The sequence below is a fragment of the Pseudorasbora parva genome, chromosome 13, assembly GCF_024679245.1.
Source record: "Pseudorasbora parva isolate DD20220531a chromosome 13, ASM2467924v1, whole genome shotgun sequence".
Lineage (NCBI taxonomy): Eukaryota > Metazoa > Chordata > Actinopteri > Cypriniformes > Gobionidae > Pseudorasbora > Pseudorasbora parva.
The window spans coordinates 1,644,714-1,670,630 of NC_090184.1; the positions used below are offsets into that span (position 1 = coordinate 1,644,714).

A 25,917-nucleotide genomic window follows, 5' to 3' on the forward strand; every position below is an offset into this window, starting at 1 on the left:
TTAAGGTTCAGATATTAACTATTAACTAGTTGCTTATTATCATGCATATTACTATGATATTGTCTGTTTATTAGCACTTATAAAGCTCATATTAATGCCTTATTCTGCATGAGCTTATTCTACATCCCTTAATCCGACCCAATACCTAAACTTAAACGCTACAAAAACTACCTTACTAACTATTAATAAGCAGTAAATTAGGAGTTTATTGAGGCAGAAGTCGGAGTTAATAGTGAATATGTGTTCCTCATACTAAAGTGTTACCAAAAAATATTTATGCATGAGACCATTTAAAATAAGACTTCATTAATAGGCACATTGTTTAATACATTTAGGTAATAGGTCTTAATATTTAAATGTATTAATTTAGTATTTGATATTATCCAAGATTTTTTCCGAAAAATAGAAACAAGGGATTCATGATGATTTTATGTAGTTACAAAATTATTGCCTTTCCCAAATGCTGATCTGAAACACAATGCACCCGATGTCTTTTAGGTGCTATTAAGCTGCATTGTGCCATCAAGCTAAATTAATTAATTTTTTTTAAATGTGTTAGAATATAACTATTCCTTCAGAACTTAGGTTCATATTCATGACACTGACATATGAAGTAAAATTCATAAAAATCTATTTTTTAACAAGTTATTTAGCATGATATAGTAAGGAAATGGGGACCCTATAAACAGAACCGTTTATGTATGACATGTTGTCAAAGTAGTTCTTGTTGAGTTTATCGTCCCGTTGGGGAAATTTTGTTTGCAATTGTTTCCACATGCGTAATCACCACACAAACAAACAACATACACAGAAAACAGTAAATAATAAGACTGTATTTTAAAAAATAAATAGTAAATCCCCACTGAGACCCACTCAGTAGACACTACAAAAACACTATTTTTCCAATTAAAAATGTAACTGCTTGTAGCATGAACGATTTTTTTCCCCTGTTTTTAAAAAACACTGATAATCTAAATCTGCGACCTGATGGTAGTGTCTCAAAGTCATTAAACAACGGATGCCTATTATCTAATTTAATTTTCATGGCTTTAGTAAGACATCTTGTTAGATATATAAGCCTGACAGAGGAATACCAGTTAGCTTACTTACTTAACTTTCCTTAGTGAACTTTTAGCACAACTGTACAACAAAGTAGTAACGATATTAGCATTTGATTATCAGCTATTAATCTAAACAAAACTACCTGACAGCTGATTGACTTTACCAGCTTCTCTGTTTTCCTCACGGCCCCATCACTGCCTTGGCTGTCTGACAGCGGCGGGGATCCGGGCGGCTCGGAGGCGGAGCTTGTGTTTTGTGAGGGGTGGTACTCCTGGTACAAAAGGTTTCGGAGTTTCTCGTCCAGCGTCTTTATGGTTCTGTCGGCAAACTCCAGCCGGGGCGGCCCTTCGCCGTCAGATTCGGCCGGCTGCACCTGCGCCGATGTGGCCATTTGGGGCTGATGGGTGGGGCTCTGAGGCTGTGATTGGCTGCTGCTGACGGCAGCTTGTGGAGTGGGCGTGGCAAAGGGTTGCTGTAGCACCACACCTGCGGTCTGGCTGATGGGCAGCTCTGTGTTCGGGCTTTCAGCATGACCCACGGGCTCCTGAGGGGTTTCCTCTGCTTTCTGAGAGGACACATCAAGGGAAACAGGAGGCGCAATCGGGCAGCATGGGATATCAGAAACCATTGAAACACTAGGCGGAGAGGCGGTCTGAGGGCCGTCAGAGAGAGACATTTGTGGCATCGATGGCTGTTTCTGCAGAGGTTTGGCACTGTTGACATCCTGCGCTTGAGATGTAGAGGAACTCTCTGGGTCTGGAGAAAAATAAGTGAGCGGTAAGCAAACACATGCACTGCAAAAAATGAATTTCCAGTCAAAAATGACAAAACGTATAAATTGCATGATAATTGTTATGCTACATTATCATTGTCTGATTATCACCAGACCAAGCTCAATTTAAGATTGAACATTGGTCTGGGGAGTGTGTTTTCTACTGCAAAGAAATCACGCCTAGGGAAAAGTTTTGTACTTTCAGCAATAAGAGCACTGAATCTACATAGTGATTAAGTCTCACATCTTATAGGTTTGCTGCTGATACCGTCTGTGTATGCTTATATTTTCGTGACCAATAATTTGTGTATGATGAGAAGTATGTGTATGTTATGTGTGCTGAATGTTGCACTGGTACAGTCTGTGGAAACATATTTCCTCTCCTGAGGACAATAAAGTATAAATCTGAATCTGAATCAAAGGAGGGGTGATAAATGAGCATTATTCAAATGACTCTGTATGCAATTGGAAAGTCCTTCAACCAATCAGACCACAAGAGGCGTGACCAACAGACACTGACCCATCCTTCTCTATCCATCAGTGTGTTAAACCCGCCAATAGTGCACCAGGTGGATAAGCCAGTCTCTGATCGGTTCCCGCAAAAGTGTAACAGAAGCAGTAGAAATGAATGTACAGGTTTACAGACTGAGTTGCCGGGCGAAATCAGATCACCGGCAGATCAGGCTGGGTTTACTCTAATACGCCTAATATTGCCACCAAATAGTCGATTCAATCTTTTAATGAACTGGTTTTCTTTCAATTAGCACAAGTTTTGTATCTTTTTTGGGAACTGGCTGATCGTAGTCCAATCAGGCTTCTTCACCTAAAAAACCCTTTCAAAAACTACAAAAAGGACTACAAACCCTGTGCTAATAGAGTGCAACAATCAGCTTTCAGAAGTAAAAACTCCATTCATTTTCCCATAGAGAAACTCTGTGTGTTACCCTACTGTGAGCTACGATGTTATTAATTCTTAGCATTTGCTTCGGTTGAAGCCTTCAACCCGCATTATTCCATCATATTTAAAAAAAGTAATGTTGAAAAGTCAAACTCATGGTGAAAAACTACGTTACCCATGATGCTGTACAGAAAATTCCACCAATCAATCACCACAAGCAAGTCGCGCCAAAAGATCTCATTAGCCCGCCCACTCCAATGAAGTACTGTGAATGTAATCAAAACAATCTGCCTGCGCTCTTAAATACTTAAATATTTGTGTATATGTAATAAACTTAAAATATATATATATTTTTACATAAAATCATTATTTTTAAATGAATAATTTTATATACACTATATTGCCAAAAGTATAGGGACAAACCTCCAAATCATTAAACTCAGGTGTTCAAATCAATAAGCTCTAGGCCTGCAGACGTTAGTGGGATTATAACAAAGAGGAAGCCATTGGGAACAATAGAAACTCTAGAGACATTTTCTCTGCAGTGACCAATCACGCTTCTCTGTCTGATAATCCCATGGACGAGTCTGAGTTTGGCGGTTGTCATGAGAACAGGACTTGCCTGACTGTATTGTGCTAAGTGTAAAGTTTGGTGGAGGGGGAATTATGGGGTGGGGTTGTTTTTCAGAGGTTGGCCTCTTAGTTCCAGTGAAAGGAACTCTTAATGCTTCACCAAGACATTTTGGAAAATGTCATGCTCCTGACTTTGTGGGATCAGTTTGTGGACGGCCCCTTCCTGCCCCAGCATGACTGCGCTCCAGTGCACAAAGCGTCGGTCCATAAAGACATGGATGAGGAGTTTGGTGTGGAGGAACTGGACTGGCCTGCACAGAGTCCTGAGCTCAACCCGATAGAACAGCTTTGGGATGAATTAGAGCGGAGACTGAGAGCCAGGCCTTCTCGTCCAACATCAGTGCCTGACCTCACAAATGAGCTTCTAGAAGAATGGGCAAAAATCCCCATAAACACACTCCTAAACCTTGAGGAAAGCCTTCCCAGAAGAGCTGGAGCTGTTAGAGAGGGTGGGCCGACTCCAGATTAAACCCCACGGGTTAACAATGGGATGGCATTAAAGCTCAGGTGCGTGTAAAGTCCCAAAACATTTGGCCATATAGTGCATCTTCCATTGTCTTTATTTCGATTACGCTGTTTGCAATATTGAACCAACCCTGCTGAAAAAGTGGGTGGGCACTCATGCACAATATTGAAAAAAAACTAGTTGACAAAAATATTGAATTCAATATTTGGTGATAAAATAGCCTAATGAGAAATGTACATGCAATTTAAAAGAACAAGGATTAAGTTTATTTTCTGACCACACTGACAGGAAGTGTTTTTTTGTTGTTGAATGCATCTAGATAAAAGTAAATGTATCTTGATTTAAGAATGCTTAGATATTTGTACTGGAAAGCAAGACAAAAATACTGAGGTACAGTGCATTTAGTATTAGTTTGATATACAACTCTTTTGTAAGTCGCCTTGGATAAAAGCGTCTGCTAAATGATTAAATGTAAACGTAGTTGATGTGTGCTGTATTACTTGTCTCTTCTCTGTCAGGTGGAGCCGTCTCAGCCACAGGACAGATGATGAACCAGCGCTTTCCGGTGTGAAGCACTGTAAATAAAGGAAGACTGTGGGTTAAGTGCTCATACTACAGTCATGGCAGTAAGAGCTGTAAAACATGACGAGTCTTAGTCTTACCATTCTGTTTATAGACTAGCTGGTCTGACTGAGAGTGTTCAGGTTTTGACCCCTGAACAAGGAAGACAATAAATTCAGAAACAGTAATGACACACTTCACCATTACACAGGAAAATACAACAGGGCTAACGGCACGCCAAGGCACAAGGCAGATTTTACTCTCCTCTAAACCACTAGAGGGCACAATGACATTGCAACCTGGTCCAATTTGCAAAACATACCTGTAGCAACGTTTTTGCAACCCACAAAATACGTACATATCACTGCAGTTTTCAACAGAAATGCATACTAGAGGCAGTAAAACAGCAAGCATGTTTTATCGCTTTTTTTTAACCATAGACCATGATTTGTAAACGTGCTTCTGAAGACCTCATGACGTGTTTCATCATCCTCACACTACATTGGCCATGAATGCTGTGATGTTACACGTGCCTCAAACACCAGGTTACATTAGGACTTGTCCTCATAGCATTATTCGACGCAGCGTTAGCCTGTTATGTGTGCTAATCGTCTCAGGTTACGTATGTAACCATGGTTCCCTGAGAGGGAACGAGACGCTGCGTCGAAACGCTAGGGGACGCCTCTGCGTGCCATGTCATGAAGCACTTGTGTAATCAGTCCAATAGCGGGACGATACGTCACGGGCGGGTGACGTCATCGACCAGGAAGCTATAAAGCATGCCCGGACCAAACAGTCACTAGCTTCTGGAAAAGTCGAACAAATCGATCACAGGCATGCCGGGAGTATGGCATCTCGACGCAGCGTCTCGTTCCCTCTCAGGGAACCATGGTTACATACGTAACCTGAGACGTTCCCTATCTCGAGGGAACTTCGAGCTGCGTCGAAACGCTAGGGGACCTCAATACCCACGCCGCCAGAGTCCCAAATGTCTGTATGTGTGAATCAACCCAGAAACACCCGGGACCCCGGAGTAGAGGCTACGTCAAGATTGTAAAACCTCACAAATGTATGCGGAGAGGACCACCCAGCCGCATCACATACCTCTGACAATGAAACTCCCGAAATAAGAGCCATAGAGGCAGCCATACTCCTAGTGGAGTGGGCGCGGACCCTCATTGGTGAAGGATGTCCGGCCGACTCATAAGCGAGCGAAATAGCCTCGACTATCCACTTGCTAAGCATCTGCTTTGAAGCCGGTTTTCCCTTGCTCGGGGACCCAAAAACACACAAACAACTGTTCTGAGTTTCACCACAGGGCAGCCCTGTGGACATATGCATCTAGGGCCCTGACCGGACATAGCAGATTTAGCTTCTCTTGGTCTTGACTAGTGAACGGAGGCGGACAGAAAGCCTGCAGCATTAGTGGTCCCGGCACATTAGTCGGGACCTTGGGAGCATATCCTTCCCTCGGGAAGAGAAATGCTTTTACCATTCCTGGTGCAAACTCCAGACAAGAGGGTGCCACTGCCTAAGTAGGCACCCTCGAGCGTGCCGCAGGTCTGCGCCTCAAAGTACCACAAAGGAAACGTATGACCCAAGGGTGTTTCCCCAATGATGCATTATCTAATGGAATATGATAAGCAGATATCGCCGACACATATACTTTCAGTGTTGACGGAGATAACCCTGCGGAGAATTTTTCTTGTAGGAACTCAAGAACTGAACCGAACGGGCAGTTAACAGGGTCCAAAGCCCGGTGCGTACACCAGGCGACAAAAACTCTCCATTTGAGTGCGTAAAGTCTCCTTGTGGATGGTGCTCTGGAGTGCAACATGGTCTCTATCACCTCAGTAGATAGACCCGTGTTTATGAACTGGGCCCCCTCAGGGGCCAAGCCCACCGTTTCCACAGTTCCGGGCGTGGGTGCAGTACTGACCCCCCCGGCCTGCGAAAGAAGATCTCTCCTGACTGGGATTTTCCAGGGAGGACCTTCTAGGAGAGACATAATGTCGGCGAGCCATACTTGGCCCGGCCAGAGCGGGGCTACCAATAAAAGCTGAACCCCGTCCCGGCGGACGCTCTCCAGCACTCCTGGGAGCAATGCCAGAGGGGGGAAGGCGTACAGACGCAGCCTCGGCCACGTCTGTACCATTGCGTCCAGCCCCAGCAGGGCTGGATGCGTGAGGGAGAAATATGCTGGACAGTGTGTCGTCTCTCGAGACGCAAACAGATCCACCTGGGCTCGCCCAAAGCGGATCCACAGCTCCTCCACCACCTCGGGTGGAGTCTCCATTCTCCCGGCATCACTCCCTGCCTCGACAGGGAGTCTGCCGCTACATACAGGACCCCCGGGATGTACATCGCCCTGAGCGAGAGCATCTTGCCGTGGGCCCATGTTAGCATATGACGCGTCAGCTTCCACACCCGACGCAATCTCAACCCCCCCTGGTGATTTATATACGAGACCACCGAAGTGTTGTCTGACCGAACTAACACATGGCGGCCCCGCAGGTCTGAGAGGAAGTGTTTGATTTTATATGATTGAAACACAGCCATCAGCTCCAGCTGGTTTATGTGCCAGGAGAGCTGACGGCCGCTCAGACCTTGGGCCGAGCGGCCACTCATGACCGCTCCCCAGCCAGTTAGGGAGGCATCCGTCGTTAGCGTTACGCGACGACAAGGAGCCCCCAGAACTGGACCTTGGGACAGGAACCAAGGATCTTTTCACTTCACTAAGGCACGTAGGCAGCGCCGCGTGACCTTGATCAAGCGAAAAAGGGTTTCCCCTCAGGGAGAACCCCTTGGTCCTGAGCCACCACTGTAAGGGTCTCATGTACCGCAGGCCAAAAGGTACCCCGTTGGACGCTGCTGTCATCAGCCCTAACACTCTCTGAAAGTGTTTCACAGTGAGTGACTGACCTAGCTTTATCTGGTTCACGGTATCCAGGATCGTTTTTATCCTGGGAGGGGATAGCCGAGCCAACATTATTTTCGTGTCCCAGACTACCGCCAGAAAAGTAGTACTCTGCAGCTTATAGGTGCCAGCACACATTTCTTTCCGTTCAACCTTAGCCCCAACACTCTCATATGGGCGAGAACAGCATCTCAATGCTGAACGCCCACTGTTTCGACTAAGCTAACATCAGCCAATCGTCGATATAGTTGAGCACGCGAATGCCCTGGAGTCGCACCTGAGCCAGAGCTGCATTCACGCACTTGGTGAAAGTGTGGGGTGATTAAGCTAGGCCGAATGGCAGCACTCAATACTGGTAAGCTTCGCCCCCAAAAGCAAACCTGAAGACCTGTCTGTGCTGCGGAAGGATGGAGATGTGGAAGTATACATTTTTTAGGTCTATTGTGACACACCAGTCCTCGGACCTGACGTGACACACGATCTGTTTTATCGTGAGCATTTTGTTTAGCTGATGCAGATCTAAAAATAGGCCTTAACCCTCCATCCTTCTTTGGAACTATGAAGTACCGGCTGTAAAAGCCCGACTCTCTGCAGAGGGGAGGGACCCGTGTATAGCCTCTTTTCGCAGAAGAGTCTGTACCTCTCGTTCCATGACCAGAGGCTGCTCGGGGGTTACTACCGTAGGAGTAACCCTGCTGAACACGGGTGGGTGTGACCCGAACCCTTTTTATAATGTGAGCAGGACCCATTCTGAGATATTCGGCAGAAGTTTCCACGCTGCCAGAAAATCTACTAAGGGAACCAGCCTCTCGAGGCTGGTCTCTGGATTTTCCTGGGTGGTCAGCCCGGTGTCCTGTAACGGATAACCGGCAGGTAGCAACCGAACTGACCGCCCCGGGGCCCTCACGAGAGGGCGCGAACATCCCCAAGCCGCTACGTTTCCGGGCGGACAAGGAGATATATGTTCGCCGGGGACCGCCGCGCCCTGAAGCACCAACGGTGGCAGGGTTGGCAGACCGGCCCCCCCCGATGGCACCGGGAAAGAGCGGGCGCCTCGGCGAGCCGCACTCTCCCGGAGGGGACTGCCATCGGAAGTCCTGCGCCTCTGACGTCAGGACTTCTTAGCCGAGGCCTTCCTAGCAGTAAGGACGGCCCTCAGATCCGCCCTACCACGGGAAGGTCCCGGCTGAGCGCGTCGCACGGATCCCCGATCTCTCTGCGGGGGGGCCCCGAGCGGCCACGCTCTCTCTTTGTTTTGCTCGGTGTAGGTTTGAGAAAGGATGTACTCGGCTGAGGCTGCCCCGCCCGACAGCCCCAGAGGGACATTTTGATTTATTTATTTATTTATTTATTTATTATATATATATATTTTTATATTTCACATCTCAATATCAATATCCCCCAGCAGGTCTGCTTGTTTTATATGCTTGCAGGGCAACCGCCGTATACAAACCGGCGGCCGCCTGATCTGCTGCCGAATATGCCCTACCCCCAAAGCCGACTTTTTTTTTTTTTTTTACCGGCTTGTTGTGGGCAGCTGTGGGGCTGTGTGACGATGTGGACTCGGGGGAGAGATAGCTCGCAAGCGTCTCTTCCCCGCGAGACATCGTCGCCCTTTCTGAATGATAGATGCAGACCCATAATCTACGCGATGCCTCGGCAAACACGCGATCTGAGCCACTAAACTCAACCCCGTAATCTACACGCTGCCTCGGCAAGCGCGAGATCCGCGATCGAGTCATAGAATCTATATTGTAGACCCGTGATCTACACGCTGCCTCGGCAAACGCGAGATCCGAGCCACTAGATTCAGCCCCTCGTAATCTCAAACATACTGTCTGCTCGCCATTATATTGTTCTTTCTCTTTCTTATTTTATTTATATATTTATTTATTTTTTGGCGAACTTCTTGACACTCGGCCGGCCAGTCTAAACTTAACCTGGACACAGCGCGAGTTACACCAATAGCACCTCTTTTTATGAGTGTGTGTGTGTCGTTTTCTTTTGGCAGATCATCATCAGCGCTAACAACATCCAGTTCCTCGGAGCTGGAGTGCTGCTGCGCTTGTGCCTCAGCGCGAGCGGAAGAAAACCGCAGAGCGTGCTTCCAGCTCGCTAACTGAGGCATGAGATCCAGCGGGTAAAGGCAGAGATAGGGGATCACCCGTCTCTAACCCCGCCACTAGATCCAACTGCGATCCCCAGGACGCGAGCCCTCGCTGCGCCTCGGCAACAGCGGGACCCGAGCCCTGAGGACCGCGAGCCAAAGCACTCTCCTCGAAGAGTGCCCGGCGTGATCTTAATATGCGCATTGGGAGTCTCTCGCAATGCTCGCAGCCGACCCCCTCGAGAGCTGACTGGGCATGCTCGAGCCCCAAACACATCACACATTAGGACGTGTGTATCCCCACAGGGAGGAACACAACACCTATACTGACTTGCCATATTTCTTTCTTTCTTTCTTTTTTTTTTTGAACACACACACAATAAATGGACATACAATTCACACAGAGCGCTTGTGAAGACACAGAAGCTAGTGACTGTTTGGTCCGGGCATGCTTTATAGCTTCCTGGTCGATGACGTCACCCGCCCGTGACGTATCGTCCCGCTATTGGACTGATTACACAAGTGCTTCATGACATGGCACGCAGAGGCGTCCCCTAGCGTTTCGACGCAGCTCGAAGTTCCCTCGAGATAGGGAAACCATTTGAAAGCTCTCAGTTAGGACAAAGAGGTAAGCTGCACATTTTCATCCAAATCATATTTGTATTATTAAACCTGTGAGCCGGCGTCTGTGGTGATGGGCGTCTGACGGAGCAGTGAGGTCTGGACGTTGGCCTTCTCCCCCTCAGCGTCTTCGCTCAGAATGTCCTCAGCTTTATCCATGATGTCCTTTAGCTGCTCGATGAACATCTCCCGCTCCAGCAACAGAATAAACTCATTCTCCACCTGGAGGAACATAAAGAACAACCAGCACGCTGAGCGCAGTCCTCTGCGTTTCTCTTAAAGTGTTTTAGCCAGCTGCTAATAACTTTGACAATTTTTTTGGGTTGAGAACCATTGCATTACTGCTTTACTACCATGCAAAATATTGTTCATGTTCAGACAGGGTACAACTCATTACATCTTGATTGCTAAACTGCACAAAATGCTCTTCTTACTTTAAAGTTTAAAGTTTAGTAAAGTTAGTAAACATAGTAAAGTTTCTAGTCCAAATATCTAACAATTCTTAAATCAAGATGCATTTAGTAAAATGTCATGATATTTTTCCTTGTTTTCTTAAAAATAAAACCAAAATTAAGGGAGTTTTTGCTTAAAACAGGCAAAATGATGAATCTTGTTTCTTGTTTCCGTCCCAAACAGAAATAAGATTATTTTGCATAAACTGCAAAAACTGCTTTTGTTACTCAGTATTTTTGTCTTGTTTCTAGTCAAAATATCTAAAAATTCTTACATTAAGAAACATTTACTAGACAAGCAAAAGAAATTGTCTTGTTTTGGGGGAAAATAACTCAAAATGAAGAGAGTTTTTGCTTAAAATAAGATAAATAATCTGCCAATGGGGTGAGAAAAATAATCTTAATTCAAACAGAAAACAAGATTATTTTTAGACTCAGCATATTTTTATTATTAGAGCTGAAGATCTCACCATATACGTGGCAATCTCCTCTGGAGCATCTCCATCAAGGTCAAATTTAAACGTCACCATCTTATGGTTATGAGTCTCCAGTTGGCACTCCACCATTTTGTCTCCTGTGTCACATACCTGTTACAGAGTTACGGAGAATATTTCAACAAATACATCAACAAGAAATACTATTTACATTCTTAATGCCTCTGAAAGAATATAATCACTGCCTAATAACCAGTATCCATTCAAATCCTGATAAATAAAATCAAACACCAGTCTGCATTTTCAAATGATATAGGCAAACATTTCTTCTAATGTCCAAACTGGTACTGAGGTCTGAGCTTCGATCTAGCGAACCACTCAAAAGCCCTTCACACTGCAAAAAATAAACGCATTTCTTACTCAGTATTTTTGTCTTGTTTCTAGTCTAAACATCTAAAAATTCTTACATTAAGAAACATTTCCTAGACAAGTAAAAATGATTGTCTTGTTTTGGGAAAAATAACTCCAAAAGAAGAGAAGAAAATAATCTGCCAATGGGGTGAGAAAAATAATCTTGTTTTCTGTTTGAACTAAGATTATTTTTCTTACACCATTTGCAGATTATTTTGCTGAGTTATTTTTTGAGTTATTTTTCCCAAAACAAGACAATTACTTTTGCTTGTCTAGTAAATACTTCTTGTTTTAAGAATGTTTAGATGTTTGGACTAGAAACAAGACAAAAATACTGAGTAAGAAGAGCATTTTTTGCTGTGCTGTGTCTCCTCCCCTCATTGCCTCTGCCTATATATACCATGTTCACTCTGCGAAGTCTTGTTTAGTGTAACACTGCATTTCTAAGCATTTTCCCTGGTTTCTTGTCTCTTGGTTTTTGCAGCTGGTAAACAGCTATAATTGTCACAAATCACTTTATTTTTGAAAGCTAATATCTAAACTTCCTGGACAGGCTTCATTGGTGTGACAGTGTGCTCTGGACTCACTTTGATCATGGTGAGTTTGGGTCTGTTCATCTTGTCTTGTCGGGAGCGAGTGCGCGATGATTTGCGAAGGTTTTTTCTGACTCGTGATTCACTGCGAGCTCTGTTGCAGCCCTCGTTCCCATCACTCATCTCTTTACCGGATGTGGCATCTGAATTTATACTGCAAAAGAGCAGAGATACAATCGGTGAAATTCTGAATGCATGAGGTTTGAAACGGATAATATGCCAATTCTCTAAGAACCGCACCTGTCATAAGTGGACCCAGCCGGTGCTGCCTGTTTATCGGCTACATGATCCTAAAGTGCACAGAAGTGGCAATCATAATAATGCAAAATGCATTAAATGCATTAAAAACAATGCTAATACTCCCATTCATAGTCAGTGAGTGCGTTTACATGCACACCAGTAAGATGATAACTCACAAATATAAGCTTACTGAAAAAAAAAGTTTATATTTTATTTCATTGTAGTGACGTCAAAAATAATAATGTCCGTATCTGACTCTGAGTTTTTCAAATGTTCCGTCAGTTGTGATGTTAATAAAGCGTCAGTCAGCTCATCAGTTCCAGAAGCAGCGTTTAGACTGAACCTCTTCTACTTCTGCTGACTGAGATGAGAACACATCTTTACAATGCTCTGGGTCTTACAAGAGTCTGCGTTTGTGATTAGGTCCTTATTTCATGCAAAACGCTCGCTCTGTCTGGATGCGTTTAAATCTGCTCTGAGTTTGTGTTTTTGTCCCCTATCACACATGCGCACTTCAATAAGCCGACAGAAAGCAGGTTAAAGCGTTTACATGCAGCGCGAAATCAGGGTAAGTAGCAAAAAACTCCCAGTGTCGACCGGTTTATGCTCACGCCTTTTATGACCGTACTCCGAAAAAAGAAATAGGGTTACCGCATTTACATGACCATGTTCATTGTCGGCTAATTAGGCATAATCGGCTTAAGACCGTGCATGTAAACTCACTCATTGTACTGTTGTGTAGATTTTGTTAAGTGTCACCTCAGTAGATGCTTCCACGGGGCCCGCAGGAGCTTCTCCACTGCTGCCCACCAGGCTTGGCTGGCTCAGGCAAAGTGCACTGGGAATGGTGGGTAAAGATGCTTGGCTCGCGAGCTGAGGAATCTGGTTTTGGTCCACGGGCACAGCCGAGCTAAACGTGTCGAGGGCGGGTCTAAAGGGCGAGAGCTGCGGGATTGTGGGAGGCTGAGGTGCATTATAGCTGCTGCAAGTGCTCTGGTCCACATGAACGGTTTGGCTTTGGCTGGTTAAGGATACCTGAAAAAAAAAGTAAAGTAAAAGTAAAAGTAAAATTCACTTATGCAAAGCTTGATGGAATTTCTGGAAAAATAGGACTTTTGGGTAAATGCTTTAAAATATTTGAATATTAATATTGAATTAGTATGGGCATAAACATCTCTTGACATGAGATCCACCAATAGCAAACCACAACCATCCAATCAATTCCCCACGGATAAAAATCAAGCCCTGCCTTACATTTGTTCTTGTTTCAATCGGATATATGGCACAATAGAGAAGAAAAGACGAGTGCAACGGTAACACTTTATTTTAAGGTTCAGTTATTAACTATTAACTAGTTGCTCATTATCATGCATATTACTAGGACATTGGCTGTTTATGAGCACTTCTAAAGCTCATATTAATGCCTTATTCTGCATGAGCTTATTCTACATCCCTTAATCCGACCCAATACCTAAACTTAAATACTACAAATACTACCTTACTAACTATTAATAAGCAGTAAATCAGGAATTTATAAAAGTTGTAGTTAATAGTGAATATGTGTTCCCCATACTAAAGTGATACCATTGCAACTTCACTTTCATGCAGACTGTCACATCGGCTTCACATGCTATTATGTGGTAGATACATTTTTACACATGCAAGCGATTAAATAATAAAAGAATAATCATTTTGGAGTGAACTATCTCTTTAAGACCCATCCAAGAAAAATGTATATACTCTACCTGGATAGGCGGAGCTTGTTTAGTGGGCGGGGCTCCGACACACATAGAGGTGGGATTTGGAGAGGGTGTGGCCTGACTGTGGGAATGTTGGGAGAGAGTGGCCATGGAGTTTACAGTGGGTAGTTGAGCACCAGAATAGGCCTGCTGGTACTGGTGAATTGTAGGCAATGGAGGCGAGAACACTGGAGCAGCAAAGGGTGGGACAGGACATTGTGAGGGTATAGGAGAGATGGAGGACAGGTGCGGGTACTGGGTTAGCGCAGAACTCTCTATTTGTGAACATGGCATTGGTGAGATTTCGGGGTATGTTGGGACGGGCAGAGTGAGGGACGACTGTACAGAGGGAAAGCAGGCGGGGTACGAGTCACATCCAGGAAGAGGAATCCCAGCTGACTGAGCTGTGATAAGGGAAGGGAACTGGAGGAGGAGACAAAAGTGCATTGAAGCATAGGAAGAATTAACCACCAACAACACCAGAATGTCAAAGGTCCTTTGTACAGAAGATTGTAGAGGATCTGAGGCAACTTCTACATTAACCCAGATACATTTGAAAGAGGCATTTTCATTTCAAAACACTCTCACTAGCGTATTCAAGCTTTTCCCAAACGTTGCTTGTCCGTATTGAAACGTCAGAAAATGCTAAAATCATCTTACTGCGCATGTGTAAAACATAAAAATTCCCTGAGATACAGAGAGACCAGATATTATAAAAGTTCTTCTGATACAATCGTTTTATTAGTGAAATATCTCACCGCTTGCGGATGCATCTAGGTCACACTCAATCTCCATTTCAAGTAGTCTAAAATGCAATCGTCCTCATGTTTTTCCACAGGACAGCAATTGCAGTAAATTCTCTGTGACATCTTTGCAAGAATGTAATATGAAGAGTGGCTTTTTCATGCTCTTTAAAACTTTTATCCCGGACGAGCCCCCTATTATGAGGCAGATGTCGTTATATCCAGGGCTTGACATTAACTTTGGCCACTGAGGCTAGTGGTTTTCCAAAGTTACTAGCCACTCAGCATTTTCACTGGCCACAATTTTACTGTTTGGAAATTACATTTGATTTAATGTTCATTTTATATGATTAAAGTTGATTTAATGTTCATTTTATATGATTAAAGTTGATTGACATGCTTAAATTACTTGATTTTGAGTAATTTTACTTGATTTAAAAGATTTAAAACTCTTTCAAACTTTCAAATACAGAGTGAGTGACTCAAATCAAGACTACATTGTACATCAGCTGGGATGTGCAGGTGGGCAATATGAGCATAGGCTATTATGAGAAATTGAATATGATATGAGTTATTTTTGCAAATTACAAAAATAATAGTAAATTTATAAAAAAAATCAGATAAAGTAGGTTTATTTAACATGTAGGCCAGGGGCGGAGCCAGACGATGTAAACATTCGGGGCTTAGCCCAAACCTAGGGGGGTCCGGGGGTATTCTCCCCCGGGGAGATTTTTTTCCCATTTACATCAGCTAAATGCAATATTTTTCAGGCTGTTTGAGATAATAGAATGCCTAAAAATCTAAATACTATCTGGGAAAATGATAAGTTACTTTTAAAAAATTCAGCCAGTATACAACCTGTTTGGTATTTAACTGTTCTCCAGCTGTAGTGAATCCAAAACACCAAACATGTTAAGGATGACTCATTTTAACCCCTGGCAAATAAAAAAGGCAACCATTATCTGACTATTTTTAAATTAGCCTGCATAGGTGAAACTGGAATTTGGTGTAAACATCATTATTAATCTTTAGAGTTCAGTTTGGTTTACTTTGTGCTTAGGTGACAAATTTGCTACATCAGAATCCATGACCAATCAGATGTTGTTTTCGGCTGCAAACTTTCGCGGTTGGTTAGTTCTTCAAAGGAAATGCCCATATTTGGATTAGACAGCGGTGTGTGTGAGACTGAGAGCTTTATAATGATACCAGACATGACATGCTTCTGTGAATGGAGACGGCACGGGAGCTCGCGTTAGAATAACTTTGGATGATTTCAGGTAGAAATCTAAAGGCGCACGGTGATAAAATATAATGAAATAACCACCTTAAATGTGTAATGTTGCCTTTTTTTATTGTGACATGAAAGCTTACATGTTAAGGGAGTAAACTGGCCCAAAATCTCAAAATTGACTATGTTTTTACCTGTCGTGTCTCGCCTTAATAAGTAAAACCTAACGTTAACGCTAGCTAGCCAGCAATACAGTCATGTAACTCAAGTGTTACAACAGCGGATTCACAAACCTGTAACACTTTCGTCTGACGCAGAATCTCTCTCTGGCCAGTGAGGTTTAGTGTTCTTTTAAAAAAATGTGTAGTGTCCATGTTAACTACGACGCCGGTGAAATGCAAAAGCCCGCCAATCCCTGATGACAACGACGAAGAAGAATATGTTTATTCTTCTTCGTTAGTGTATTGGCTGTTGGCATTGGCAAACAAGCTGAGTGATGTGCGACGCATTGCCGACTGCCACACACACACACACGGTAAAGGAGCTTTTGTTTCATTTTATGCCGCTCCAGTCTGAAAGAATTTTTTTTTTTTTTTTTTTACTAAAAGATTCGGGGCTTTTGACAAAACATTCGGGGCTTAAGCCCAATTAGCCACCCCCCCCGCTCCGCCCCTGATGTAGGCTATACATTTATTTAACATCTGTAGTTCTTTGATTAACATTAATGACAGACAGGTATTTAATTGGACTGCTGAATGCATGGATGTAATATTCTGACATATATCCAGTTATTACCTAGCCTAGAAATCTAGACGCACCCTAGCGGCAGCTAATTTAATTTGCCCGCAAGTGTCGTCTAGGCACTCTCAATACCATTCTGAGCTGTATTCCTCAAAATCTGGACGAGCCAATCACATCGTGTATAGAGTCGGCGGACGGGGCCATAATGACGACGGCCGAGTTGCGTTTGCGTGCTTCTAGTTAACACAGAAACTGGCGAACGTCTTTCGAATCAGCTTTGACCGCGGCTCTGGAAGACTTGGATTAAAGCTTTTCTCTGAGAAAACAACAAAGAACGGCACTGAAGTCCTTCTTAAGAAGGGAAGATGTGTTCGGAGTTTAGCCGACCGGATACGGCGAATGTTTAATCAGTCAGCGAGCTCTGCTTCACCTTCGTTGCTCTGGTTGGTGTAGCGCTATCCTATCGCGTGCAGAGGGAGTTTGAAAGACAGCCGTTTATCCGCCCCTCAGATTGAGCCGTCAATGGTGAGTTTCCAGACCAAACATCTTGATGTGGGTCTGGCTTGTCAGGCTAGTTATTACCCACCTGTTTACGTACACTTAAGCCATAATCTACTGTGTTCATGCGAGATACTTCTGTTGTGTCATTCAGCGCGAATTGCACTAATTGCAAGTTAATCAATAAAGAATTGTAATTGAATTGTAATTTTGTGATACGACGGTCTTTGTATTTCATTTGGCTGTAGGCTGGAATTATATTAGACCGCCAAAGTGGCTAGTGGGAGTGGCTGCTTTACCCGCCACAACTGAAATCTACCTGCATTTGGCAGGCTGGCGGGTGTTAATGTCAAGCCCTGGTTATATCTATTGGTACAACTTGAGTCACACTTGAACATCCCTCGTTGTTTTTGAATACCTTTGTTTTTAAAGTCTACACTACAAAATATAATGTACAAATGTATCCACATTGGAAAAAAAGTCTTCAAAAAGCTCAGTCTCAGTGTGGATGAAAGGCCAAAACATAGAGAAAAGGTGTGAGAAGCATTAGAGACGGCAGTAAGGTGTACCTGTGAAAGGTAAGCTGGTTGTGTCTGGAGGCTGGACGTGGACTGTCCTCCTTGCTGCCAGCTGTCCATTAGTTGTGTCTGAATGGTGAGCTAACGTGATACAAAGAGAGAGAAATACAAGTGTGCAAAGAGAAAAACAAGAGAAGGTTTGCAGATGTAGGCCGTATTCTTGTCAGTTCATTGTCAGCCTATTCTACAGTTGAGGTGTCTAAATCCTACTCCTGGAGATCTACCTTCCTGCAAAGTTCAGCTATAACCTTAAATAACTATGCCTGTTAATTGAGCTCTTCAGGAACACTTAATTACAGACAGGCATGATTTGTTGCAAGGTTTGGGACTGAATTATGTAGGACAGAGATCCTTAACCCTGCTCCTATCCTAAAAAGGTTTATTTCCAAACTGCTTCATCACATCTGCCAAGCAATCCTTAAGAACTTAACTAGCTGGCTTATGTGTGATTTATTAGAATTTGAGCTAAACGCTGCAGGAAAGTAGGTCGTCTCAGCTGGAGGAAGGTAGATCTCCAGGAAAAGGATGCATCCAGCTGAATAAACTGTTAATATATGTATTACGAGCTAGTCATTTTTTTTTTCTTTAAGACTGGCCACAAAAATTGAAAACCATCAGTATCCAATAAAATATGAGAAACAGTGGACTCTGGCATGAGGTGTATAGTGGGATGCTTCGCCAGCTGTCCGGAGTGGCCCTTGGGTATAAATGATCTGGTCCCAGTTATTACTGAATTGTAAAATGTGTTTTTCTCCAACAGCGGGAATGATTTTGCATTGATCACTGAAGGGTCTAAGGATGCTCAATAGCAATGTGTGTGTGTGTGTGTGTGTGTGTGTGTGTGTGTGTGTGTGTGTGTGTGTGTGTGTGTGTGTGTGTGTGTGTGTGTGTGTGTGTGTGTGTGTGTGTGTGTGTGTGTGTGTGTGTGTGTGTGTGTGTGTGTGTGTGTGTGCGTGCTACTTTAAAAGGGCAAATCATACATCTGTGTTGGGTGTTATTTTCTTAGTTTTGTAATAATCATTTGTAATTAATATTTTATGTGGTTGTCATTTGGTTTATCATTTAGACATTTATTCATCATTTTACTGTTATTATTCATCTTATGTTTATGTATTAATCATTTCCTATTGTTTAATCCTATGATTGTGTGGTTTCAAGGGATGCTTGTCTTCATGAGTTAGACAAAAGGGAATGTCACCATTTCAAGGTTTTTAACATCACATGGTGATGTTGTGAAGCAGTAGTTTTCCACTGATTTTGCTTTGGTTTAACAACACTTGTTGGATTTGTACTGGTCAGACGAAGACAAACATTTTGGCTTGAGTTGCCACGATATCGGCACAATCTAACATTTTGGCTTGAGTCGGCAGGATATCGGCACAATCTAACATTTTGGCTTGAGTCTGCAGGATATCGGCACAATCTAACATTGGCTTGAGTCTGCAGGATATCGGCACAATCTAACATTGGCTTGAGTCTGCAAGATATCGGCACAATTTAACATTTTGGCTTGAGTCTGCAGGATATCGGCACAATCTAACATTTTGGCTTGAGTCTGCAGGATATCGGCACAATCTAACATTTTGGCTTGAGTCTGCAGGATATCGGCACAATCTAACATTGGCTTGAGTCGGCAGGATATCGGCACAATCTAACATTTTGGCTCGAGTCAGCAAGATATCGGCACAATCTAACATTTTGGCTCGAGTCTGCAGGATATCGGCACAATCTAACGTAATGTTCACTTGTTAAAAATGTAAAAGATGAGGTATTGTGCAGCAGTTTTCCAACAGCTGGGAGTAGCTAGAGGAGTCTGTGTAAAAGTTTTTATCATTTCTTTAGTGATGCCTGGGCAACTTTGCCTGGTCATTGCCTTGCCTGGATCTCGAGGGTCAGAGTTGAGAACACCAGATTTTTTTTACATAGCCTGGTCAATACTGCAGCTTATTCTGGCCATGAGAAATCTACAGATGTGACCCACATTAACAGGCCCATGAGCTCCGTTAGCAAATGCAAACCAAAGAGACTAGAGAGAAAGTGCGTCTGACCATTACAGGTGTATAAATGGAATCAGCCATAATGCAAGTAAATAAGTTGGAAACAAATGTACCTGTTGGCTCAGATGCACAGGAGCAGTTAGCTGCACGTTGGAGAAGTCGTGGAGTTGGCCATCTGTTGTGGCATTCGCAGGTGGTTGCTGAAAATGGTGTAACACAGGTGTTTGCTGAGGCTGTGCCAGCGCTGATGAGACATGCTGCACGCTTGAAGCTCCACTCTGAAAACTCTGATCTCCAGGCAGTGGTGCTTCTGTTTGAGATGGGAACGCTGCGACAGCAATGTGCTGCACCGGTGGAAGTGTTTGTGCATTGGCCAGCTCTGCTGTGGCAGGATGATAAATCTGAGCTGTGGGCTGATGCGACCCTGCAGGTTGATGCACATGGACCTGTGTGTTCAACTCTGCAGTCTGACTTGTCGACGCAACCTGCTGCAGATTCAGGGGTTGTGGTGCAGTCACTATGCCTTGCAGATGAGCCAGTGGCTGAGGAGTGGACAGAATCGGTCCGGTGGGCTGTGCAGGGGTCTCAGAGGATGTAAGCTGCACATGTTGAGCTCCGGAAGGTGCCATCTGACTTTGGACTCTCAAAACCGCAGACTGCAGAAGAGTAAACAAACGAATGAAAACCGCGTACACATCCACACTGCAAAAAATGCTCTTCTTACTCAGTAATTTTGTCTTGTTTCTAGTCTAAATATCTAATAATTCTTAAATCAAGATGCATTTACTAGACAAGTAAAATGACATGAGATATTTTTGCTTGTTTTCTTAAAAATAAAATCAAAATGAAGTGAGTTTTTGCTTAAAGGCGTGGTTGCATGCGATTTGACTTGTGTAACTTTAGTTAGTGTGTAATGTCGCTGCTTGAGCATAAACAGTCTCTGCAAAGTTACAGCGCTGAAAGTTCACTGCAAACGGAGATATTGTCTTTTAAAGTTATTGCAGTTATTGCCTACAAAAATGACCGGTTCGGACTACAAATAGATTTTACCCGGGTTGGTGACATCATAAACCCTCACTAGTCTCCGCATATGTGACTTCTGCCCGTAATGGAAAGGGGCGTGGCCTTAACCTGTGCTTGGCACTTCAGCCAATAAAAATACAGGAAACTACATTTGGCCATCTGACCAATCTAAGGCCATTGTGTTTTTCAGAGGGAGGGGCTTCATAGAAGCAGGAAGCAAACGAGCCGTTCAAAGGACAGTGGAGACAGCGGTGTGGAATAAAGGGAGAATAGAAGAAAAATAGTTCTTCTTTTTTTTTTTTTATGCTGTATTAAGACATGTTTTACTGCGCCCCATAAACACAACCAAGCCTAGAAAAAAAACACGGAACCGCCACTTTAAAACAGGCAAAAAGATCTGTCAATGGGGTGAGAAAAATAATCTTATTTCTGAATTAAATCTTGTTTCTTGTTTTCGTCCCAAACAGAAATAAGATTATTTTTCTCACCCCATTGGCAGATCATTTTAATTGTTTTAAGCAAAAACTTCCATTTGATTTTATTTTTAAGAAAACACTCGTCATTTTACTTATCTAGTAAATTAATTTAAGAATTTTTCAATATTTGGACTGGAAACAAGAAAAAAATACTAAATAAGAAGAGCATTTTTTGCAGTCCATTCCATACAAATAAAACCACAGATGCTACAGTGAGTAATATTCAGGCATGCATGCAGAAAGTGATAACGAAAACATGAAGCAATTTGCAAAGATGGTTATTATTAGCATGGCGTCAGGCACGTCGTAAGCGTGATCAATGGGTAGGTTTGGGGGAAATGGGCTTTTGGGACTGTTGGATCTTCCTCCATTAGAGAACAGCAGTACGGCAGGACTCGGTGAGTACGGTTACAGAAGTGGAGAAGAGAAGAACGCATTTAGATTTGAGCATATTAGTCCTAAACAGCAGAGCCACCGCAAAGGATAGAGAAAACCAGAGCATTTCCTCTACAAGCAGCAGGGTTAGGCCGGGTCCTCAGTAGCGGAGTGACCTACCGAATAAGCCAGGGATTGTTCACCAACAGAAAAACTTGCTCTGCGACGGGATGCCAATTCATTACCGGATGGCTCCATGGTGGGGCCCTCATCGCTGTGGCTGCGTGCAGACCGATAGGACCCTCTTTCAGGATTGGTCAATCCGGCTCTTAGAAAGGCCTGATGTTTGTGGCCTGTGATGCTCTGCAGAGATTTGTTGAGCTGGGAGAGGTCAGAAGTTTCATTGAAAGAGTATCTGCGACCTCCTGGGGCAGGAAGCATGTGTGAAAAATAGGCTGTATGTCTTCCATCTGCACAAGTCCCAAGTAGGAATAGCGACCGGCAGGCCTGACACTGGTGAGGGGCGGGGTTAAAAGAAAGGCGACGCCCCAATCTCACCATTGAGACAGGCTCCTCCCCCTTTGTCTCGGAGGACATCCCTACTGATGTGTCGCTATATCGGCGAGTCGGAACTGATGATGGAACGAGCAGCAAATTCATAGAGCAAGAGCTTTCTGTTGACTCTGGTACTTGAAGGAAGCAAGGACTTGCGGGTCGTAGATGATCATGGCGTCTGATTAAGTCATTTACAGAGGACCTTGCATGACGTGCACCCTGAAAGAAAAGCCACTTCTCCAAACTATTATCATGACATGACAAACAAGGATCTCTAACACTGAGCTTATAACATACAGCAAATAAATGACACATCAAACATGATTACAATGGAGGAAACTCTGAGTGATGCTTTAACAGTTTCCCCGCCAAACACAGAATTTTCTGTCATTTGTGAGAAATCGCTTTCCGGGCAAAGACTTCCGTGTTTTCACTGTCAGACTCTAGGGGGCGGTATTACACATCTTCTGAGTGAGTACTGAATCTCCTGATCAAAACACACACGAGGAAGACGCAGAAACAAGCGATCGTGTGTAAGCAGATGCATATGTAAAATAACGTGATCATCAACATTAATCATCATATAAATCTAATCTATCTAATGTTAGTGAATGAGATGTGGACCGAGGACGAGCTAAAGGACTGAAGCATTAGAGGTGTAGATGGACACGAGCTCCTCATCTGTGTTTGATCATCTCTGAATCTGATCTGGAGACAGTCTTTCACAAACACGTGATTTTCTCAGCTTTTTGTTCAACATGTTGCTTTTTTAATGAAACTTACCTATATTTAAGTGTTGATACAAAAAGGAATGCATCAAGCTAGTTTTTGTTGTTGTTGTTTAAAAGAGGGTCAACTCTTTCTTTTGATATGTTGCATGTTCTGTTATTCATTAAAAAAAAATATGCTATGGGCTATTAAATAAAAAATAAAAAATAAATTGTCAAAAACCCTGGCGGTGGCTGGCAACTTTTCTTTAAAACACTGGCGAGGAAAGAGTTAAAGTACAACCCCACCCCAATCCCCCAAGTGTGGAGCACACATCAGTGTAAGCTACAGTAATAGTGATTCCTGCATTAGCAAACATCACTAACAAAAGATAAATGAACAGACAATGACAACTCATACAGGCCGTGTCATGCATGCTATGCAAGGAATGCTACTTCTAGGTAAACATGATCTGGTTGATGACAAGATTAAAACACGGTCCAGTTACAAAGTTGCACAACAGTGTGTCGTTATGATAAAATGATGGTCTACATTTAGCATAACTCTCTGTATAAAAGATATGCATGTGGTACGTGCTAGTAGAGGAATGCAAACTTTATCAGCAGTATATCATCAGCAATGTTGGGCAAGTTACTGAAAATTTGTGAAAAGACCAGAAGTATCCGGTTGTTTCAACCACATATGTTAATTTTACTAATGGCAAATTGTTAAAAAAATAAACGTGTGTGAGCGTGTTACCTATATACACTCATCTAAAGGATTATTAGGAACACACACTAATACTGTGTTTGACCGTTTCGCCTTCAGAACTGCCTTAATTCTCCGTGGCATTGATCAACAAGCTGCTGAAAGCATTCTGTAGAAATGTTGGCCCATATTGATAGGAGAGCATCTTGCAGTTGATGGAGATTTGTGGGATGCACATCCAGGGCACGAAGCTCCCGTTCCACCACATCCCAAAGATGCTCTATTGGGTTGAGATCTGGGGACTGTGGCGGCCATTTTAGTTCAGTCAACTCATTGGCATGTTCAAGAAACCAATTTGAAATGATTGGAGCTTTGTGACATGGTGCATTATCCTGCTGGAAGTAGCCATCAGAGGATGGGGACATGGTGGTCATAAAGGGATGGACATGGTCAGAAACAATGCTCAGGTAGGCCGTGGCATTTAAACGATGCCCAATTGGCACTAAGGGGCCTAAAGTGTGCCAAGAAAACATCCCCCACACCATTACACCACCACCACCAGCCTGCACAGTGGGAACAAGGCATGATGGATCCATGTTCTCATTCTGGTTACGCCAAATTCTGACTCTACCATCTGAATGTCTCAACAGGAATCGAGTCTTCAACTGTCCAATTTTGGTGAGCTTGTGCAAATTGTCGCCTCTTTTTCCTATTTGTAGTGGAGATGAGTGGTCCCCGGTGGGGTCTTCTGCTGCTGTAGCCCATCCGCCTCAAGGTTGTGTGTGTTGTGACTTCACAAATGCTTTGCTGCATACCTCGGTTGTAACGAGTGGTTATTTCAGTCAAAGTTGCTCTTCTATCAGCTTGAATCAGTCGGCCCATTCTCCTCTGACCTCGAGCATCAACAAGGCATTTTCTCCCACAGGACTGCTGCATACTGGATGCTCTTCCCTTTTCACACCATTCTTTGTAAACCCTAGTAATGGTTGTGTGTGTAAATCCCAGTAACTGAGCAGATTGTGAAATACTCAGACCGGCCCGTCTGGCACCAGCAACCATGCCACGCTCAAAACGGCTTAAATCACCTTTCTTTCCCATTCTGACATTCAGTTTGGAGTTCAGGAGATTGTCTTGACCAGGACCACAGCCCTAAATGCACTGAAGAACTGCCATGTGATTGGTTGATTAGATAATTGCATTAATGAGAAATTGAACAGGTGTTCCTAATAATCCTTTAGATGAGTGTATGTTGTAGTCAGATATGACAAGATACAGCAACACGAGTTGCATCAAATAAGAAAAGCAAGCCAACACTCAAATGGCCGCAAGGAAAACTGAAAGTAAGTCTTAGATGCTCAAAAACACAATCATCTTCATTAAAGCTAATGATCTTACCAGTGCTTAGGTCGCTTTTTCTCATATTGCGGTCTTTGATCTTGAAAGGAGCTGATGATAAGATTCAGCTCGAATCTTTTGCTTTATTTCATTGTCGTGAACTAGTTAAATGTACAAATATGGCGGGAATTGAAAATTGGATTTATATTCATTTTGTGGAGAGGTGTGGGCTAAGGTAAGACAACCTGCATGTTTTTATTTTTCTTAGTTTAGATTGTGTGGCTGGTTTAGTTTGCGAGCACCTTTACGATCAGCCTAACCACAGGTTATCAAAAATGCCTTTTTACTGTGGTGGTGATAAAAGGCTAAACACTTAAACTAAATTTGTGATGCCCTAATCCTAACCCTTTTTTAAAATATGTTTTATTATAGGCAAGACGAGTCCTGTGTTGATTTGAGAGGCTAAAGCGTTGGGTTAACTCACTGTCAGCCGTTTGGTTGTCACTTTAAAAAATAAAAACTTTAATTTAACAAACCAAAAAATGCTCTAAACATTTTTCTAAATTAACTTAATAAAGCAACAAAACGGAATATAACTACTTTGACATTAAAAGCGAAACTGAACTATTTTAATGGCTGCAAGAGTGAGTCATAAGGAAGATAAAAACACACGGGCCAGGCTTAGATTTGCGCTTCTTATCTGCAAGCGCTCATTTTTCACAAAACAGAGTAATGCGAGTAACAAACTCGTTTAAATTTCAGTAATTGCGTTAATTTATTAAATAAATATTTAGTTACATGCTCGTTACTGCTAAAAGTAGTGGAATTACAGTAAATCATTACTTAAAAAGCACTGCAAAATAATGCTCTTCTTACTCCGTATTTTTGTCTTGTTTCTAGTCCAAACATCTAAAAATTCTTAAAACAAGAAGTATTTACTAGACTAGCAAAAGTAATTGTCCTGTTTTGGGAAAAATAACTCAAAATGAAGAGAGTTTTTGCTTAAAATAAGATAAATAATCTGCCAATGGGGTGAGAAAAATAAT

At 43.0% G+C, this 25,917-nt stretch overlaps 1 protein-coding gene across 5 annotated transcripts in view; it reads right to left on the minus strand.

Moving 5' to 3' along the window:
• The window catches only part of LOC137038392 (serine/threonine-protein kinase WNK2-like), a 113,656-nt gene that overhangs the window by 33,624 nt on the left and 54,115 nt on the right, over window positions 1–25,917 (minus strand). For 3 of the 5 annotated variants that reach the window (XM_067412914.1, XM_067412913.1, XM_067412911.1), the window contains exons 10-21: window positions 21,746–22,339; window positions 19,805–20,347; window positions 17,686–17,775; window positions 13,913–14,329; window positions 12,927–13,202; window positions 12,168–12,217; window positions 11,922–12,081; window positions 10,960–11,076; window positions 10,089–10,259; window positions 4,494–4,545; window positions 4,332–4,406; window positions 1,205–1,818 (exon numbers count right to left, since the gene is read on the minus strand). In XM_067412914.1, coding sequence (XP_067269015.1) covers window positions 1,205–1,818; window positions 4,332–4,406; window positions 4,494–4,545; window positions 10,089–10,259; window positions 10,960–11,076; window positions 11,922–12,081; window positions 12,168–12,217; window positions 12,927–13,202; window positions 13,913–14,329; window positions 17,686–17,775; window positions 19,805–20,347; window positions 21,746–22,339 — 3,159 coding nt within the window. The remainder of the gene's footprint in view (window positions 1–1,204; window positions 1,819–4,331; window positions 4,407–4,493; window positions 4,546–10,088; window positions 10,260–10,959; window positions 11,077–11,921; window positions 12,082–12,167; window positions 12,218–12,926; window positions 13,203–13,912; window positions 14,330–17,685; window positions 17,776–19,804; window positions 20,348–21,745; window positions 22,340–25,917) is intronic. The other 2 variants (XM_067412912.1, XM_067412915.1) reach the window with 2 other exon arrangements.